We start from the raw sequence: 21,548 nt of genomic DNA, 5'->3' as shown, positions 1-21,548 counted from the left end.
CAAACTCCTGGGCTCAAATGATCCTCCTGCCTGGCCCTCCCAAAGTACTAGGGTTATAGATGTGAGCCACCGGGCCTGGCAGCTCTATTTTTTCTAAAGCTCTGATTATAAAAGTAACATATACTCTCTATAAAAAACAAATTTATGATGGAACGAGGAGAATACAAAAAAGTATAAAGAAGAAAACCAAAGCAATCATTCTCCCAACAAATATGAATGTGTATGTGTATATGTGAGTATGTTTATGTGTACATAATGTATGTTTTTAAAATAAATATGGGATCAAATTTTACATACTATCTTATACTTTGCATTTCTTACTGAATATTTTGTAGACATTTCTATATGTCAATGTATATGTACATCTGTATTGTTATTATTATTATTGTTATTTTGAGACAGAGTCTTGCTCTGTCACCCAGGCTATAGAATGCAGTGGCATAATCTTGGCTCACTGCAACCTCCACCTCCTGGGTTCAAGTGATTCTCCTGCCTAAGCCTCCAGAGTAGCTGGGACTACAGGAACCTGCCACCATACCTAGCTAATTTTTCTATTTTTAGTAGAGATGAGGTTTTACCATGTTGCCCAGACTGGTCTCAAACTCCTGACCTCAAGTGATCCACTCACCATGGCCTCCCAAAGTGCTGGGATTACTTGTGTGAACCACACTGCCTGGCCTATATTATTTTTTATTGCAGTTCCACTTTTAAATTTAGGATTAATTTTTAGAAAGAATTTAATTATCCTTAAATAGAAGAAATTTGCAGTAGCTGGTTTATGATTATAAAAACCAACCCAAAAGTGAATTTCAGTTGTGACTCAAAGTCTATTATAAATCAACTTTGGCACCTTGAGAACTAACATTTAGCACTTGGTATATGGTAGAAATCTTGCTCTTGTCACTTAATCATTTTAACAACTTTAGTAGGCATCATCAGTCCACCTTTAACATATGAGAAATGAGAGCTTAGGTTTCCTGAAAGATTTAATCCCAGGTCGGTCTGATGACAAGTCCTTGCTTTTCCATTGGAACACTGAAGTATTATTTAATACACTGGGCGAAATAGAGTTTCGATAGTATTGGAAAACTGCTAATTCATAGTGAATGGAAAGTTAGCTTTTAGGTGGCACATTGTTCAGAAAGGACACAGGCAGCTGCTATGAATAAAACATTTAAAAATTGCTGTTTATGTCCAGCGGATTTGTTTGCTTGTATTTTGCATTTCTTATACAATGCAGAGTACATTCTGTACAATATAGAATGAAATCATGACTTTGGGAAACCTGTTTCTTGGATTCTTCTATGTTTCAGACAGGCAGAGAGGGGAAAAAGATCTTTTTTAAAAGGCATAACTGGTAAAAACTCAAAGTCTGGAGGGCGCATTTCCCCCAACTCCCCTCCCACGTTAGAAAGTTTCCATTTGCTGATGTGAGCAGGGCTAAGCCTGGTGAGGTTCCTAGGAATTAATTATGAAAAGGGGGAAATAGGGAGGAGGGCCTTCCCCACAAATCCCCTCCAGGAGAGCACGCTAACCAGAGTAGAAGGCAGGGGCTCAGTGCTTTGGCCCGGGTGTTCCTATCAAAGGTTCCACAGATAACCTTTCAGGCCCAGGATGGTGAGCTGGAGAGGAGTGGATGCCTGCCTCTGAGGCTCTCCCTTCTCTAGCCCCTCCTTACCTCTCTCCTCTATCTGCCTTGGCAGGTGGGAAATGGTTGGAGGTTACTAAAAACTTATTCCAGCTGTATACAGAATTCCCCTTTGTTTCCAGAAATAACTGCTTATGCCTTCTTACTCATGACTCTGTTGACTTCTTTGGCCAAGCTTGGCTGCTGTTTTTTTTTTTTTTTTTCTGACAGGGTCTTATTGTGTCACCCAGGTTGGAGTGCAGTTGCCGCAGATCTTTGCTTTGCTGCACTGCGACCTCCACCTCCTGAGCTCAAGGGATCCTCCCATCAGTGATCCTCCCACCCTAGCCTCCTGAGTAGCTGGGACTGCAGGTGCACATTGGCTGCTGTTTTAATTTGTCATCGTATCCTGTATCTGACAGAGTTCAGTCCATGGTATCAAGCTATTGACTGAGTGAACAAATGAATGAACTAGAAGTAGATTTGTACTGCAGCAGGGGGGATTGATGTTAGACACGTTGAACTAATGGTGACTATAAGGTTGTTATATAGTGGACTTAGCATTTTGAGAGACCAGAATACGGCATTTTGTTCTTAGGTAAGTGGTAGTTAGGTTCTTTTTTTTTTTCTTTAAATATGAGATGAGTCTTGCTCTGTCGCCAGGCTAGAGTGCAGTGGTGCGATCTTGGCTCACTGCAAGCTCTGCCTCCTGTGCTCAACTCAATCGATTCTTCTGCCTCAGGCTCCCGAGTAGCTGGGACTACAGGCACATGTCACCTTGCCCAACTAATATTTGTATTTTTAGTAGAGATGAGGTTTCACCGTGTTGTCCAGGACGGTCTCAATCTTTTGACCTCGTGATCCGCCTGCCTCAGCCTCCCAAAGTGCTGGGATTACAGGTGTGAGCCATGGTGCCTGGCCGGGTTCGGGTTTATTTTTGCCTAGTTGAAATCAGGATGACCTGGCTGGCACAGATATATCCTTTCTAAAATAAAGGAAAAACAATAAATGAAGTGGTGTGATCTAGTCATTTAAAGAAGTTACCTATCATTATGGAATGGTCAGCATCACTATTATTTTATTTGCTTTTGTAGAGAACATTTCAGGTGGATTCTTGAATTTAGTTATTCCTAAAAGTAGTATCTGCTGGATACAAGCATTAGTAGCAAAGTATAGAAGTGTAGTTCTTTTCCTCTCTTAGATAAAGAGGACCGTCTTAATACAGTTCTGCAACTTTTTTTTCTTTTTAACATCATGGAAGTCTTTCCACGTCAATACATGTAAATTCACCTATTTTTAAAAAATCATGACATAGATTTCTATTTGGTGGACTATATTTTATGCAGCCAGTTCTCTATAGAAGAATATTGAGTTGGTTTCCAGTTTTTCACTATTCGAATGTAGCAGCGAACATTAATATGTAATTGTATATCTATATGGTAAAATTCCCAGAAGTGGAATTCCTAGGACAAAAGCAGTAATACTTTTTGAAGAGCAATTAGGCAAAATTTACCTTTCTACAAACAGTGGTTAAAAACTGTTTTTCCTTATACTCTTGTTTACTGTATCATCAGGCTTTTAAAATTAATAAAATAACATTTATTTTATAAAAAAGATTTATTAGATACTTAATATTTCTTTTTCTAAGGATTACTTGAAGTAGCATTTCACATCATGCGTTTATAGAGTAGTGCTAATTTATAAACATTAGGTTTGTATATGTCTTAAAGGAATAAATTTGTTTTATGTGTCATACCTATAATTCTAGGCAGAAACCAATACTCCTTGGAGTACAGAGTAAAAAAAAAAAAAAAATAAAACCTCTTTGTTGGGAGAGGCTTGAAATACGGAATGTTAGTAGAGAAGATTCTGGAGCAGGGAAGTGCTGTTAATTGATAAAAGTTAGATGGAATAATTGTTACAATAGACATAATTTGAAAGCAGCACATTCTCTGAAACAGTTGATTATAAACCTGTGTAGCACGAGATTGTGAATGGGTTTTCTGAGATAATATTGTGAAGTGCTCCTTGGAGAAGTTACCCCGTCTTATAGTTTGTGAATTTCTAAATTTCATTTTGTTGTATATTGAAAATAACATATTTGTATGTACATATGTAGTGAGGTTTGTTAATTTTGTTTTTAATTTTACTCACTTTTTTTTTTAGGCAAGTATCAGATATGTTACATTTTGTTTCTCAGTAAGGGTTAATATTTTCCCTTGCTGTGCTTGAGAGAAGCAAATAGGCAATGAATAGTCATTTGCACAGAATTACCCCAAAAATTTACAGTCTGTCCTCAGAAGGGCAGAGATGGGGCTAATGCACACACAGCCCTGGCACATAGTAGGCCCTCCTATGTGTTTGAATGAATGCCTTCATTTTTAAAGTAGATACAATTTAAATAATTGACAGTGGAAAGTCTTTCTGGACCATTGTGAAACAGGGTTCAAGGACAGAGTGAAGGGCTTGGGGGAATATGTACACTAGTTTTAATGATTAGTTTGCCTTATCAGTAAAATGGAGAAAACTATGTAAAGTACTAGAACCATCCTGGGTCATGTTTGAAGATCAAATGAGGTGATGTTTGTCCTCATAGTCATTCGTTTTCAAACATGTATGATGTTCATCTTTTTTTTTTTTTTTAAATTATACTTTAAGTTCTGGGGTACATGTGCAGAATGTGTAGGTTTGTTACATAGGTATACACGTGTCATGGTGGTTTGCTGCACCCATCAAACCGTCATCTACATTAGGTGGTTCTCCTAATGGTATCCTTCCCCTAGCACCCTACCCGCAACAGGCCCCAGTGTGTGATGTTCCTCTCCCTGTGTCCATGTGTTCTCATTGTTCAGCTCCCACTTACGAGTGAGAACATGCAGTGTTTGGTTTTCTGTTCTTGTGTTAGTTTGCTGAGAATGATGGTTTCCACCTTGATGCATGTGCCTGCAAAGGATGTGAACTCATCCTTTTTTATGGCTGCATAGTATTCCATGGTGTATATGTGCCACATTTTCTTTATCCAGTCTGTCGTTAATGGGCATTTGAGTTGGTTCCAAGTCTTTGCTATTGTGAATAGTGCCACAGTAAACATATGTGTGCATGTGTCTTTATCATAGAATAATTTATAATCTTCTGGGTATATACCCAGTAATGGGATTGCTGGGTCAAATGGTATTTCTGGTTCTAGATCCTTGAGGAATCACCACACTATCTTCCACAATGGTTGAACTAATTTACACTCCCACCAACAGTGTAAAAGCGTTCCTATTTCTCCACATCCTCTTCAGCATCTGTTGTTTCCTGACTTTTTAATGATTGCCATCCTAAATGTCATGAGATGGTATCTCATTGTGGTTTTGATTTGCATGTCTATAATAACCAGTGACGATGAGCCTTTTTCATGTTTGCTGGCTGCATAAATGTCTTCTTTTGAGAAATGTCTGTTCATAATCTTCGCCCACTATTTGAGGGGGTTTGTTTTTTTTCTTGTAAATTTGTTTAAGTTCTTTGTAGATTCTGGATGTTAGCCCTTTGTCAGATGGATAGATTGCAGAAATTTTCTTGCATTCTGTCAGTTGCCTGTTCACTCTGATGATAGTTTCTTTTGCTCTGCAGAAGCTCTTTAGTTTAATTAGATCCCATTTGTCAATTTTGGCTTTTGTTGCCCTTGCTTTTTGTGTTTTAGTCATGAAGTCGTTGCCCATGTCTATGTCCTGAATGGTACTTATGGTTTTAGGTCTTACGTTTAAGTTTTAATCCATCTTGAGTTAATTTTTGTGTAAGGTGTAAGGAAAGGGTCTAGTTTCAGTTTTCTGCATATGGCTAGCCAGTTTTCCCAAGACCATTTATTAAATAGGGAATCCTTTCCCCATTGCTTGTTTTTGTCAGATTTGTCAAAGATCAGATGGTCGTAGATGTGTGGTGTTATTTCTGAGGCCTCTGTTCTGTTCCATTGGTCTATGTGTCCGTTTTGGTACCAGTACCATGCTGTTTTGGTTACTGTAGCCATGTAGTATAGTTTGAAATTAGGTAGTGTGATGCCTCCAGCTTTGTTCTTTTTGCTTAGGATTGTCTTGGCTATACGGGCTCTTTTTTGGTTCCATATGAAATTTAAAGTAGTTTTTTCCAATTCTGTGAAGAAAGTCAGTGGTAGTTTGATGGGGATAGCATTGAATCTGTAAATTACTTTGGGCAGTATGGCCATTTTCACGATACTGAGTCTTCTTATCCATGAGCATGTAATGTTTTTCCATTTGTTTGTGTCCTCTCTTATTTCCTTGAGCAGTGGTTTGTAGTTCTCCTTGAAGAGGTCCTTCACATCCTTTGTAAGTTGTATTCCTAGGTATTTTATTCTCTTTGTAGCAATTGTGAATGGGAGTTCACTCATGATTTGGCTGTCTATTATTGGTATATAGGAATGCTTGTGAGTTTTGCACATTGATTTTGTATCCTGAGACTTTGCTAAAGTTGCTTATCAGCTTAAGGAGATTTCTGGCTGAGATAATGGGGTTTTCTAAATATACGATCATGTCATATGCAAACAGAGACAATTTGACTTCCTCTCTTCCTATTTGAATACCCTTTATTTATTTATTTCTCTTGCCTGATTGCTCTGGCCAGAACTCCCAATACTATGTTGAATAGGAGTGGTGAGAGAGGGCATCCTTGTCTTGTGTCAGTTTTCAAAGGGAATGCTTCCAGTTTTTGCCCATTCACTGTGATATTGGCTCTGGGTTTGTCATAAATAGCTGTTATTATTTTGAGATACATTCCATCAGTATCTAGTTTATTGAGAGTTTTTATCGTGAAGGGGTGTTGAATTTTGGCGAAGGCCTTCTCTGCATCTATTGAGATAATCATGTGGTTTTTGTCATTGGTTCTGTTTATGTGATGGATTACGTTTATTGATTTGTGTATGTTGAACAGCCTTGCATCCCGGGGATGAAGCCGACTTGATCATGGTGGATAAGCTTTTTGATGTGCTGCTGGATTCGGTTTGCCAGTATTTTATTGAGGTTTTTTGCATTAATGTTCCATCAGGGATATTGGCCTGAAATTTTCTTTTTTTGTTCTGTCTCTGCCAGGTTTTGGTGTCAGGATGATGCTGACATCATAAAATGAGTTAGGGAAGAGTCCTTCTTTTTCTATTGTTTGGAATAGTTTTAGAAGGAATGGTGTGAGCTCCTCTGTACCTCTGGTAGAATTCGGCTGTGTATCCACCTGATCGTGGACTTTTTTTGGTTGGTAGGCTATTAATTACTCCCTCAATTTCAGAACTTGTTATTTGTCTATTCAGGGATTTGACTTCTTCCTGGTTTAGACTTTGGAGGGTGTATGTGTCCAGGAATTTGTCAATTTCTTCTAGATTTTCTAGTTCATTTGCATAGAGGTGTTTATAGTATTCTCTGATGGTAGTTTGTACTTCTGTGGGATCGGTGGTGGTATCTCCTTTATCATTTTTTATTGCATCTATTTGATTCTTCTCTCTTTTTTCTTTATTAGTCTGGCTAGCAGTCTATCTATTTTGTTGATCTTTTCAAAAAACCAGCTCCTGGATTCATTGATTTTTTTTGAAGGGTTTTTCGTGTGTCTGTCTCCTTCAGTTCTGTTCTGATCTTAGTTATTTCTTGCCTTCTGCTAGCTTTTGAATTTGTTTGCTCTTGCTTCTTTAGTTCTTTTAATTGTGATGTTAGGGTGTTGATTTTAGAGCTTTCCTGCTTTCTTTTGTGGGCATTTAGTCCTAGAAATTTCCCTTTAAACACTGCTTTAACTGTGTCCCAGAGGTTCTGGCATGCTGTATCTTTGTTCTCATTGGCTTCAAAGAACTTATTTATTCTGCCTTAATTTCGTTATTTACCCAGTAGTCATTCAGGAGCAGGTTGTTCAGTTTCCATGTAGTTTTGCAGTTTTGAGTGAGTTTCTTAATCCTGAGTTCTAATTTGATTGCACTGTGATCTGAGAGACTCTTTGTTATGATTTCTGTTCTTTTGCATTTGCTGAGGAGTGTTTCACTTCCAGTTATGTGGTCAATTTTAGAGTAAGTGCGATGTGGTGCTTAGAAGAATGAATATTCTGTTGATTTGGGGTGGAGAGTTCTGTAGATGTCTATTAAGTCTGTTTGGTCCAGAGCTGAGTTCAAGCCCTGAATATCCTCTTTAATTTTCTGCCTCATTGATCTGTATAGTATTGACAGTGGGGTGTTAAAGTCTCCCACTGTTATTGTGTGGGAGTCTAAGTCTTTTTGTAGGTCTCTAAGAACTTGCTTTATGAATCTGGGTGCTCCTGTATTGGGTGCATATATATTTAGGATAGTTAGCTCTTGTTGTTGCATCGATCCCTTTACCATTATGTAATGTCCTTCTTTGTCTCTTTTGATCTTTTTGATCTCTTTTATCTGAGACTAGGATTGCCACCCCTACTTTTTTTTGTTTTCCATTTGCTTGGTAAATCTTCGTCCATCCCCTTATTTTGAGCCTATGTGTGTGTTTGCACATTAGATGGGTCTCCTGAATACAGCACATCGATGAGTCTTTACTCTTTATCCAATTTGCCAGTCTGTGTCTTTTAATTGGGGCATTTAGCCTGTTTACGTTGAAGGTTAGTACTGTTATGTGTGAGTTTGAGCCTGTCATTATGATGCTAGCTGGTTATTTTGCCGGTTAGTTGATGCAGTTTCTTCATAGTGTCTATGGTCTTTACAATTTGGTATGTTTTTGCAGTGGCTGATACCAGTTGTTCCTTTCCATGTTTAGTGCTTCCTTCAGGAACTCTTGTAAGGCAGGCCTAGTGGTGACAAAATCTCTTAGCATTTGCTTGTCTGTAAATGATTTTATTTCTCCTTCACTTATGAAGCTTAATTTGGCTGGATATGATATTCTGGGTTGAAAATTCTTTTCTTTAAGAATGTTGAGTATTGGCCCCTATTCTCTTCTGGCTTGTAGGGTTTCTACAGGGAGATCTGCTGTTAAGTCTGATGAGCTTCTCTTTGTGGGTAACCCGACCTTTCTCTCTGGCTGCCCTTAACATTTTTTCCTTCATTTCAACCTTGGTGAATCTGACAACTATATGTCTTGGGGTTGCTCTTCTTGAGGAGTATCTTTGTGGCGTTCTCTGTATTTCCTGAATTTGAATGTTGGCCTGCCTTGCTAGGTTGAGGAAGTTCTCCTGGCTAATATCCTGAAGAGTGTTTTCCAACTTGGTTCCATTATCCCCGTCACTTTTAGGCACACCAATCAAATGTAGGTTTAGTCTTTTCACATAGTCCCATATTTCTTGGAGGCTTTGTTTGTTCCTTTTCATTCTTTTTTCTCTAATCTTGTCTTCATGCTTTATTTCATTAAGTTGATCTTCAGTCTCTGATATTCTTTCTTCTGCTTGATCAGTTCAGCTGTTGATACTCGGGTATGCTTCACGAAGTTCTTGTGCTGTGTTTTTCAGCTCCATCAGGTCATTTATGTTCTTCTCTGAACTGATTATTCTCATTAGCAATTCCTCTAACCTTTTTTCAAGGTTCTTAGCTTCCTTGCATTGGGTTAGAACATGCTCCTTTAGCTTGGCAGAATTTTTTATTACCCACCTTCTGAAGCCTACTTCTGTCAATTTGTCAAACTCATTCTCTGTCCAGTTTTGTTCCCTTACTGGCGAGGAAGTTGTGATCCTTTGGAGGAGAAGAGGCATTCTGGTTTTTGGAATTTTCAGGCTTTTTGTGCTGGTTTCTCTGCATCTTCATGGATTTATCTACCTTCACTTTTTGATGTTGGTGACCTTCGGATGAGGTTTCTGAGTGGACGTCCTTTTTGTTGATATCGATACTATTCCTTTCTGTTTGTTAGTTTTCCTTCTAACAGTCAGGCACTCTGCTGCAGGTCTGCTAGAGTTTGCTGGAGGTCCACTCCAGACCCTGTTTGCCTGAGTATCACCAGGAGAGGCTGCAAAACAGCAAAGATTGCTGCCTGTTCCTTCCTGGAAGCATCGTCCCAGAGGGGCACCTGCCAGATGCCAGCCGGAGCTCTCTTGTATGAGGTATCTTTTGGCCCCTGCTACGAGGTGTCTCCTAGTCAGGAGACACAGGGGTCAGGGACCCACTTGAGAAGGCACTCTTAGCAGAGCTCGAGCACTGTGCTGGGAGATCCACTGCTCTCTTCAGAACTGGCATGCGGGGACCTTTAAGACTGCTGAAGGCCGGGCGCGGTGGCTCACGCCTGTAATCCCAGCACTTTGGGAGGCCGAGACGGGCGGGTCACGAGGTCAGGAGATCGAGACCATCCTGGCTAACCTGGTGAAACCCCGTCTCTACTAAAAAATACAAAAAACTAGCTGGGCGAGGCGGCGGGCACCTGTAGTCCCAGCTACTCGGGAGGCTGAGGCAGGAGAGTGGCGTGAACCCGAGAGGCAGAGCTTGCAGTGAGCTGAGATCCGGCCACTGCACTCCAGCCTGGGCGACAGAGCGAGACTCCGTCTCAAAAAAAAAAAAAAAAAAAAAGACTGCTGAAGCTGCACCCACAGCTGCTCTTTCCCCTGGGTGCTCTGTCCCAGGGAGAGGGTGGTTTTATCTATAAGCCCCTGACTGGGGGCTGCTGCCTTTTTTTCAGAGATGCCTGAAAAATCACATTTATTTTCTGCTTATGAAAGTAATACTTTTTTTTAAATTTAAGTTTGAAAAATTAGGAAATATGTACAGATATTTTTAAAAATCAGTATTTCATAACTCACCCAAAGGTAACCTGAATTTTCTCTGCTAATATTTAAGTATATCCCCTGTGTACTTATGTTCATAGAGGTTAATATGGGACATTGATTCTTCCTCAGTGGGGGTTTTAGAGACCAACCCCCACTGGCCTGGATGCCTGGGGTGGTTTCGGTGAGATCCTTTCTTGAGTCAGGCATTATTTTTGACCTGTGCCTTCCCCTGTGAATTTGTGGCATCCAGAGAATTCTTAGATAAGGCCGAGCAAGGCAGTACTCATTCCAGATATTCAGGATGTACGTGGTCCAGAGCTGTTGTCTCCTCTGACTTGTGTCCAGCCTTCTCCTGTAAGTGTGGTTGCCTTATTAGGGATATCAAGGAAAGTGGAGCAAGTGTAGATATTCTGCTGTAGTTTTTCTGAGGTGACAGGTACTGGTGGGTGAAGCCAGGGCTCAGGCAGCTCAGCTCTCTTGCATGTTAGTCTGGCTTGCTGCTTGCAGGTATGGCTGTTTATTTTCATTTCACTTTTCTGCATTGTAGTCTCTTCCTATAATTAACATGGCTAAAAAGAAAAGGTTACTCTAAAAGTTGTTTTTAAAAAATATAGAGCCTCCCGGATTTCTGAGCAGCATTTGAATCCCAGCTGTTACTTACGTTGATTTGTGCTCTTGGATAAGCTTCTGAGTCAGTTTCAACAGTGAAATGGTGATAATACCTCCTTCTAGAATTGTCCTAAGCATGAGGGATATAAAATGCCATCCTCATAAAATAACACTCAGAATCATTAATTATTTGTTATTATTCGATCTGTGTGCATATGAAAGAATCCGGACTTTTTTGTATTTTGAATCCCATGAAAGTTCAGATGTATTAAGTTGTATCGGGGGAGGTGATGTATTGGAAAAGTTGCATGCACGTATAACATGTTTGCCTCATAAGTTGTTATGGGTGTTACACATCTTTCAAAGTGAAACAATTCTTGTGGATAGGCGGCAGGGGATTGAGTGATATCCTATTTAAGGTTGATGGGAATCCAAGAGTGATCAGGAGACCTCCGAAGTGGCTAGTGGTCCTTCACTTGTGCATGGGTTAGTATTTTTTGATTTGTGATCACAGCCACTTTCTAATAAGGCATGTTGTTTCTCCTTTTTCACTATCAGATTGGCTTTGAAACCGTTTCTTCATCAAAACATGTCACCCAGTTTCTGATTTCTTCATATCAGAATGGCTTCTCCAGAGATTTTGTTTTCCTTTCTGGCTTCGTCTTGGTGAATCAATAGTTATTTTTTTAACCTATATTTTATTTTACAAGCCCTGGCACTCTCAGCAAATTCCATGTGACTTGGGTACCTAGAGAGAGAATTGAAATTCACTTTTGGACTCCCTTCTGTGGCCTCCTGTGCTTCCAGTCCTTTCTCATCCTGATGTCTACCGTCGTTTATCAAAAATTCAAAAGCTAGAAAAAGTCATTCTGAAGCCTGGTGTTGGGTCTGCAGAAAATGTCCCGAATGTCTGTCTGCAAGGAGTGCAGAATCTAGTGGGATTTAGATAAACCAGGCTTTCACAAGGCTTTCTGGGATACCCATGTAGAACCCTGGCCTGCTGTCCGTTTCTATGACTCTTTGATAAACCCTTAAATCTAAACCTTTGTTTGTTTTTTAAAACTCATCAGGAGAGTTTTTTCCCCCAAAGATGATCTTAATTGAAGAACTGAGTTAAAAGCATACATATGCCCTGTGTCTACACTTAAAACTATCCAAACACTGATGTTGTTTAATGAGGTTGTTCCTAGACCAACAGATACTCTAGTGTTTTGTAGAGATATGTTGTTTGCAAGGCTTTGTCTTCTGTAACTGCTTGGCTTTAAAAACCTGCCTGTCTAGAAAGGGGGGCCTCTGAGTAGTGTTTGATAATAAGAAATTGCTTTCAGTACTTCTCCAAACCATTTTGGCAGAAACGTAGAATCAACAGTCTAGAAATTAAGAGCCACTGTTGTGGTTTGGGGTTTGTTAAGTTGTGTGGTTGGAACGAGGACCAAAAATGTAAATTGGGTAGTATATCATGAGGGATTTGTTTTTCCTACAAACTAGGTGGTTGAGGGTTATGTCTTATTATGAGGAAGAGGTTTTGCTTAATAAGGTAGTATATGAAAATGAATGTCTTTGACTATCTTCTTAGTTTTTCTTTTATCCTTGGTTCCTTTTTAATTAAACAAGTATTTAATTAACACCAACTACAATCAAGTCACTGTTCTGAGTGTTCTTTGTGCTCATGTTATTTTAATTTTAAATTAATATTTAGGTTTTGGTAATGTGTGTATTGTACAGTAAGATATACAGTGAAAGTAATTCTTCTCTGTATCCCAGCCACCTGGTCCCCTTCAGCTGCCTAATCTTCCTCAAATTCTTTACTAGCTTCTGCATTGTCCCAGATATAATCCATGCCTATACAAGCATCCATTTGTATGATATTCTCTTGTTTCACACAGGTAGCACCGTGATAGAGTTGTAGTGAACTACACGCCCTTTTATTCAAGCTCCGTGTAATTCCTGCCCATATTGACTGTGCTTGGCTGTGTGACTGGTTTTGGCCAATGGGAGTTAACAAGTGTTATGCAAACAGAGGCTTGATAAGACCTAGCACTTTGAAATGTGTTCTAGAGGAGTGCTTGCTATTGTGACACCCCCTGTCAGTACCCAGAAGCCCCCAGCTGTGAGGTCCCCACCTAGTCATAAAGAGAAGCCACATGGAAGAGAACTGGGTCCCTGCCAACAACCTTAGCTGGGCCCCTAGACAGCAGCAAGCATCCACTTGGCAGCCATGTCATGAATGAACCATCTTCTTGGAAGTGGAACTGCCAACCCCATTCAGGCCACCTCCAGTGGTGCTATGTGGAGAAGACACAAGCTTTCCCTGCCAAGCCCTGTACGAATTGAAAAATTGTGAGCTGTTGCTAGTAAGCTACTAAATTTGGTTTGTCATGTAGCAACAGATAACAAACACATACTATATATATGGTATTTTCTGTGCCTTGCTTTTGTTGCTGAGCAGTATATTAGATATCAGCTTATTTCAGTACATACAGAGCCACATCATTCATTTTAAGGCTGAATAATATTCCATTTATGGCTGAACAATAATTAACTAGCCTCTTATTGACGGATGTTGATGTTTCTAATCTTTCGCAGCATTTACTATCTCCATGGCATGCTTCCTTTTGCCCATGAACAAATATATTTATTGGGTAAATTCTTAGAAGTAGAGTTGCTGAGTAAAAGAGTACGTAAATTTGTAATTTTAATAGGTATTGCAAATTGCCCTCCAGAGAGGTTACACTCCCGCTAGCAATGTAGGAGGACTGTGCACTGCAGCAAATGGTGAGCACTGTGCCACAGTGTGGTTGGAATGTTACATTTCTCTTTAATGTTTTCTCATGTATTTTAAAAACCACATGCATTTCCTTTTTGATGAACTGTCTTCTTTTTTGTTTGGATTGTTGGCCTTTTGCTTTTTTGGAGGAATTCTGTGTGTATTAAAGAAATTGGCTCTTAATCTATGCTATATGAAGCAAATCTTTTGTCCCCCAGTTATTTATCTTTTGACTTCATTTGAGTAATTTTTTGTCCTTATTGTATTTAGTTATGTCAAATTTTTTATAGCTTTTATATAAAAAATTTTTTATAGCTTTTATATATTTTCTTGGTTTTATTCTGGTTTGTTTGTCATATTTAGGCTTTTCTCAATTTGAGATTATTGTAGATATTCTCCTATGTTTTCTTCTAGTGTTTTTGTTATTTCTTTTTTACATCTTAATCTTTGATCTGCCTGAAATGTCTTTTGACATATAGGTTTCCAGATAGGTGTCTGAGGTGGCTAGTCAGTTGTCTGTTAATATTGTTACACCATGTCATCCTTATTATACAGTCATGTGCCTCATAATGATGTTTTAGTCAATGATGGACTGCACATATGACCCTGGTCCCGTGATATTACAATGAAACTGAAAAATTCCTATTGCCTAGTGATCTCACAGCTGTTATAATGTCATAGTAATGCATTACTCATGTATTTTTGGTGGGCTGGTGTAAATCAATCTACTGTACTGCCAGTCATATAAAAATAGAGCACGTATAATTCTGTACCGTACATAGTACTTGATAATGATAATAAATGTATTACTGGTTTATGTATTTACTATACTCTTCATTGTTATTTTAGAGTGTACTCCTTCTACTTATAAAAAGAAAAAGTTAACTGTATAATAGCCTTAGGCAGGTCCTAGGAGGTATCCAGAAGAAGGTGTTGTTATTATAGGAGATGACAGCCCCATGCCTGTTATCACCCCGAAGACCTTCCAGTGGGAGAAGATGTAGAGATGGAAGACAGTTATATTGATGATCCCGACCATGTGTAGGCCGAGGCTAATGTATGTGTTTGTGTCTTAGTTTTTAACAAAAAGGCTTAGTTTAAAAATAAAAAATTTTAACACTTATAGGATAAGTATATAAAGAAAGAAAATTTTATACAGCTGTCCAGTGTGTTTGTGCTTTAAGCTAAGTGTTATTACAAAAGAGTCGAAAGTAAAAAAAAAAAAAAAAATTAAACGTTTATGAAGTAAAGTTACAGCAAGCTGAGGTTAATTAATAAATTATTATTATTTTTTCAGAGACAGGGTCTTGTTTTGTCTCCCAGGCTAGAGTATAGTGGTGCAATCATAGCTCACTGTAACCTTGAACTCCTGGGCTCAAGCAGTCCTCCTGCCTCGGCCTCCCAAAGCATTGAGATTACGATGAGCCACTGTGTCTGGCTATGTTAATTTATTGCTGAAGAAAGAAAAATATTTTTTTTTTTTTTTGAGATGGAGTCTCGCTCTGTCGCCGGGGCTGGAGCGCAGTGGCCGGATCTCAGCTCACTGCAAGCTCCGCCTCCCGGGTTTACGCCATTCTCCTGCCTCAGCCTCCTGTGTAGCTGGGACTACAGGCGCCCGCCACCTCGCCCGGCTAGTTTTTTGTATTTTTTTAGTAGAGACGGGGTTTCACCGTGTTCACCAGGATGGTCTCGATCTCCTGACCTCGTGATCCGCCCGTCTCGGCCTCCCAAAGAGCTGGGATTACAGGCTTGAGCCACCGCGCCCGGCCAGAAAAATATTTTTTATAAATTTAGTGAGCCTAAGTATACAGTGTTTATAAAATCGACAGTAGTGCAGTGTCCTAAATCTTCACATCTACTCACCACTCATTCACTGACTCACTCAGAGCAACTTCCAGTCCTGCAACCTCCATTCATGATAAGTGCCCCATACAGGTGCACCATTTTTAAAATCTTTTATATTGTGTTTTTACTGTACCTTTTCTATGTTCAGCTATGTTTAGATACACAAGTACTTACCATTGTGTTACGATTGCATGCAGTATTCAGTACAGTAACATGCTGTATAGATGTGTGGCCTAGGAGCAACAGGCTATCCCATACAGCTCAGGTGTGTGTAGCAGGCTACATCATCTAGGTGCGTGTAAGTGACTCCATGATGGTCACACAAGGATGAAGTCACAAGGATGACTCATTTCTCAGAGTGTATCACCATCCTTAAACAACATTGTTAAACATTCACGTATTTACTGAATTCAGCAATATCTTTTAAACTGCTGTCCCTCAAATTACTTAATTATTCCTCTTTTCTCTTAGGAAATGCTACAGTGAATATTCACAATTCCATGTAATTATTAATCCCAAACCTTTGTGGATATAGAAATCAACATTTATATAGTCTGCATTTTAGAAGTTAAACATTTGTGTTGTTAAGTTGCTCAAAAGCCAGTTGGCAAGGTCTGCATTTTATGCACAGGAAAAAGGAGATCATTCCATGTAAAGGAGATTCACCTGAAGACAAGCAGGATTGTGTACAAATAGGGAGAAATCTGCTTTTTTGTGATGTGTCGTATATAAAGGTCTGTTTCCAAATTTCTGAAGCACATAGAAGTTCTGGTGTAAAAAGTATATCTAGTTAAGACAGCTGTAGGCTGGGAGCCTGTGAAAGGAAGATTTTGCTTGTTAATAGAATGACTGAGACTACATCATCCCGTGTAGAAACCAGGAAATAACACTTGTACTGTGTTGTGTTAAGAAAACAGGTTCTTTAATTAAGTGACGCACCTGAAATTTCAGGTAATGGCTACAGCTCTCCTGAACACCCAGGAGGACGGTGACACTGAGTCACAGGCAGAACTATGAAGTTCCTCGTGAAACTCAACTTCCTGTTCTTCCAGCCTTTCCCCTCCTGCCCCTCGGCTCAGCCACAGGTGCTCATTAAACCTCGCCCAGGGAGCATACCTCTAAAGCTTTTTCACAGGCTTGTGGCCCACCTTTGGATTCCGACCGTGTGGGCCTGGAAAGTCTGCATTTGGAGCGTGTACCTGAAGGGTGTTAAGCACATTTAACCTCTGCTATGATAATCAGACAGACACCCCTAGAAAGAGATATAGAAGTAAGGTGTTGCCTCTTCTGGGGTTTGTATTTCCTCAGGACCCCCAAAGTTTGAGTTGAAGGGACTAAGTTCTATGGAGAGGTATCAGCCAGAGGTGGGGGCCTCTTTGGGGATACCTGTGCCTTCCCACTGTGAGCCGCTGTGCCCTCTGCCTCTGCTGCAGGCCGGCCGTGCTGCGTTCCATGTGTAAAACCGTGTCGTGCTTTCCTTCTTTCCATCAGGATCCTCCACGTCTGTTGTGTGAGAATGACATTTCACTAAGGAGGACAGACAGTTAGCTTCTGTCAGAGAAGAATGTCAGAGCTCTTCATTTTATAGATGATGCCTTTAGCTTGCTTTCTGTGTATTTTATGTTCTTCTGCCCTTGGGATGTTTTGACACCAGTGGCATTGTTTTCCATTTTCTCAGTGCCGGAGAAGCTGGGATGTTGTAGAAAATATTTAAAGGATAAAAAATGTTATTTCTTTTCGTTTTAGATCTTATCTAAGCTTTCTTTGCCTACCCGTGCCTGGGAACCAGCAATGAAGAAGAGTTTTGCTTTTGACAATGTTGGCTACGAAGGTGGTCTGGATGGCCTGGGCCCTTCTTCTCAGGTGGACACCAGCACAATCAGGATCTTGGGCATGACTTGCCAGTCATGTGTGAAGTCCATTGAGAACAGAATTTCCAGTTTGAAAGGCATCGTGAGCATGAAGGTTTCCCTGGAACAAGGCAGTGCCACTGTGAAATATGTGCCATCAGTTGTGAGCCTGCAACAGGTTTGCCATCAAATTGGGGACATGGGCTTCGAGGCCAGCATTGCAGAAGGAAAGGCAGCCTCCTGGCCCTCAAGGTCCTTGCCTGCCCAGGAGGCTGTGGTCAAGCTCCGGGTGGAGGGCATGACCTGCCAGTCCTGTGTCGGCTCCATTGAAGGCAAGGTCCGGAAACTGCAAGGAGTAGTGAGAGTCAAAGTCTCACTCAGCAACCAAGAGGCTGTCATCACTTATCAGCCTTATCTCATTCAGCCTGAAGACCTCAGGGACCATGTAAATGACATGGGATTTGAAGCTGCCATCAAGAACAAAGTGGCTCCCTTAAGCCTGGGACCAATTGATATTGAGCGGTTAGAAAGCACTAACCCAAAGAGACCTTTATCTTCTGCTAACCAGAATTTTAATAATTCTGAGACCTTGGGACACCAAGGAAGGAATGTGGTCACCCTCCAACTGAGAATAGATGGAATGCACTGTAAGTCTTGTGTCTTGAATATTGAAGAAAATATTGGCCAACTCCTAGGGGTTCAAAGTATTCAAGTGTCCTTAGAGAACAAAACTGCCCAAGTACAGTATGACCCTTCTCGTACCAGCCCAGTGGCTCTGCAGACGGCTATCGAGGCACTTCCACCTGGGAACTTTAAAGTTTCTCTTCCTGATGGAGCCGAAGGGAGTGGGACAGATCACAGGTCTTCCAGTTCTCATTCCCCTGGCTCCTCCCCAAGAAACCAGGTGCAGAGCACATGCAGTACCACTCTGATTGCCATTGCCGGCATGACCTGTGCATCCTGTGTCCATACCATTGAAGGCATGATCTCCCAACTGGAAGGGGTGCAGCAAATATCGGTGTCTTTGGCCGAAGGGATTGGAACAGTTCTTTATAATCCCTCTGTAATTAGCCCAGAAGAACTCAGAGCTGCTATAGAAGACATGGGATTTGAGGCTTCAGTCGTTTCTGGTACGTAGTTGATGTGTGTTTGAGGTATATCCTGAGCTTGTCTCCTTTTCTCTTTGTGTCTAATAGCTCCTGGATGGTGGCGTAGGTGAGCCCTGCTCCCCGCCTCGCATGTCAGCAGTTGAACAAAATCCTGCAAACTTTCCTTGCATGTTAAATTTGTTAAGATAGAGGAAATACAATCTCCAAGCATCTAGATTTTGCTTTTCATATAGTTGGGATTTTGTATTAGTCTGTTTTGTGTTGCTTATAACAGAATGGCTGAATTTGGGTAATTTATAAAGATACTGAATTTATTTCTTATAGTTACTGAGAAGTCTAAGATTGAGGGCCACATCTGGTGAGAGCCTGCTGCCAGTGGGGACTCTGGTGTCACAGGGTATCACATGGCAGGGCTGCTGAGCATGCTCACATGGTTGCTCAGGTGGCTCTTCTTCTTTTTAGAAAGCCTCGATGCCATTCTTCTGATAACCCATTAATCCATGAGTGGATTAGTCCATTCATGAGGGTAGAACCCTCATGATCCGGTCACCTCTTAAAGCCCTCACCTTTTAACACTGCCACGTTGAGGATTATGTTTCCAGTATATGAAATTTGGGGGACACATTCAAACTATGGCTGACTGGAATGCTAAACTCCTTGGATTTGGGCTTCTTTCCTAGAGAGAATTCTGATTCTATATCCTGAAATAGAACACTATGGGACCATCCAGGCCCTTTTCTTACCAAGAGAACTATTATCACCTTCCCAAAATATTTTATTGCTAGACAACAGAACCTTAGTGTCATAACCTAGAGGCTATGCTGTTAAAAATGAGAGTTAAGGAAAGGATTTATCAATGATGTTTCTCTCCCCATTTGATGAATATAAGAGAAGAAGTAAAGGTGAGGGAGGCATCAGGCTTTTTTATTTTTTAATTAAAAATTTAAAAAAAATTGTTTTAGAGACACGGTCTTGCCCTGTTGTCCAGGATGGAGGATAGTGACATGATCATAGGTCACCACAGCCTTGAACCGCTGGGCTCAGGCCATCCTCGCACCTCAGCCTCCTGAGTAGCTGGGACTACAGGTGTGCACCACCACACCTGGTTCATTTTTTTATTTTTATGTTTTTGTAGAGACGCGGTATTGCTATGTTCCCCAGGCTGGTCTTGAACTCCTAGCCTCTAGCAGTCCTCCTGCCTCAGCCTCCCAAAGTGCTGGGATTCCAGGCATGAGCCACTATGCTCAGCCACCATCATGGGTTTTAATCAGAGGAAGCACGAGGTCAGATTATATTTTAGAAGACCAGTGTGGTGTCACGGTACAGTGTCCGTTGAGGCAGTGAGACCACATAGGAGGACAGGTGAGAAAGAGGTGGGTTTGAAAGACATTCAGGAGGGCAGCTCCACCAGGCTTGGTGTCACCAAGAGGGGTGTGTAATGGGGAGGGCCGTGGAGGAAAGGGGTAACTGGGATGAGCCCCTAGCTGAGATGCTGGAGGACAGTGGAATAGAAGGGCCTTGAATTTTGAGGGAGAGTGTCAGGCTGGAAATGCAGAATTGAGTGTGGGAAGATGACAGAGACCTAGGAAGAGTGACTGTGGAATGGGAAAGAAGCAGAGGGAGGGGGAGGGGTCTCCTAGTCACCCTGGACATAATGCAAGCTGCAGAGGCCAAAGTCTGAGTCGTATCTTCCCGGGTTAACTAGGGGAGGCCGTTGGAGACCTCGGCAGCTGCTTCAGGACCCTGGGAAGGTGGGAGCCCAGCCTGGCTGGTGGTAAGGGTGGAGACCACTAGTAGCTTAAATTAGGGATAAAGAGGGTGATAGGTGAGTGGAGATGGTTGAGAGAAATGCTGAAGGTAAGGAGGGAAGGGGCACATGTTGTGAGGGGCAGCTTGTGGGTGGTGTGTTGTAACCGATTAGGTCCCAGACATGGGCCCTGCACGTGCGTGTCTTGTGGACTGGACCAGGACATGGCTGGCTTCCTCGGCCTTTTGCCTGGAGCTCGGTACTGTAGGGAGCAGCGGGCCCAGCACTAGAAAGAGCTGCCTTGGACGGCACAGGCAAGCCCACCAGCAGCTCAGTGCTCAGGGATGGCTGGACTTTGGTTTCCCACATCTTTTCTTGTGGTCACTGAGATAAAGTTTGTTCCTTGAAAAGTTCCCTCAGCTGTGAGTGTTTTCTGCCTCCCCTCTGTGCCCACAGCACACACCCACTGCTGAAGGGAGCGGGCATTCGTGTGAAGCGGCCTGGCCCTGTGTTGTGCTTTGTCTTTTGTACCAAGTTTCAGGAAGGAGTTTCTTTAAAACAAAAATCAATAAGGAAAACACAGTAGAACAGTAAATCCTGTACACAAAAGGTGAGAAATATAGTATAAGGTAAACATCTGCCTGTTTTTGTGTGATGTTTAAAGTCTTTCAACCATGCAATCAGGTAAAAAGAAGTTAGCATGAAGTGGTAAAAAGAAATTAGTGTTAAGCTACATATTACAGAATAACTGGATTTGATTAAATAAACCTAGAAAGAAAAGAATAGTGATTTTTTTTTTGATTGGGCAGGATTATGAGAATTATGTTTAGCTTGCCAAGAGGTATTTAGGGTATCAGACTTAGCAAATAAAAATATAGGACATCTACTTAAATTTTAATTTTTCATAAACAATGAATGATGTTTTAGTATAAACATGTCCCGCTCAATATTCATGACATATGTATAGTAAAAATTATTTATTGTTTGTCTGAAAATCAAATTTAACTGGATGTCTTGTATTTTACCTGGCAACTTTAATTTAGAATAAACCATTAGTGTGCCAGTTTGTATTTGAAGAGCCGTTCTCGATTGATTGGGAGCTCCTTGAGGACAGCCTTGCGGTCAGCGTGATTTGTTTCTCCTTGGACTCAATAGCACCCCGCATGCAGTAGGTATTCCTGAAGGAAATGAAAGTTAAGGTGAAGTTACAGGGTAGCTCAGTGGAGGGATTTAATACAGAGAACTATTTACAAAGGTGTTAGAGAGCTGGAAATCCAAATACGCAATGGGAAGAACCCCACAGATTAACAACAGC

General features: G+C 40.9%; 1 protein-coding gene across 29 annotated transcripts in view; it reads left to right on the top strand.

Annotated features, from left to right (window-relative positions):
• The window catches only part of ATP7B (ATPase copper transporting beta), an 81,664-nt gene that overhangs the window by 22,299 nt on the left and 37,817 nt on the right, over window positions 1-21,548 (top strand). For all 29 annotated transcript variants that reach the window (XR_012426986.1, XR_012426985.1, XR_010582602.1 and 26 more), the window contains one exon: window positions 17,274-18,507. Coding sequence is in view for 19 of the 29 variants with exons in the window: in XM_065533279.1 (XP_065389351.1) it covers window positions 17,274-18,507 (1,234 nt within the window). In the remaining 10 variants the exon portion in view is untranslated. The remainder of the gene's footprint in view (window positions 1-17,273; window positions 18,508-21,548) is intronic.

This window comes from Macaca fascicularis, chromosome 17 (genome assembly GCF_037993035.2).
Source record: "Macaca fascicularis isolate 582-1 chromosome 17, T2T-MFA8v1.1".
NCBI lineage: Eukaryota > Metazoa > Chordata > Mammalia > Primates > Cercopithecidae > Macaca > Macaca fascicularis.
The sequence above is the reverse complement of the archived record's forward strand: the minus strand, read 5'-3'. Positions and strand labels throughout refer to the sequence as shown.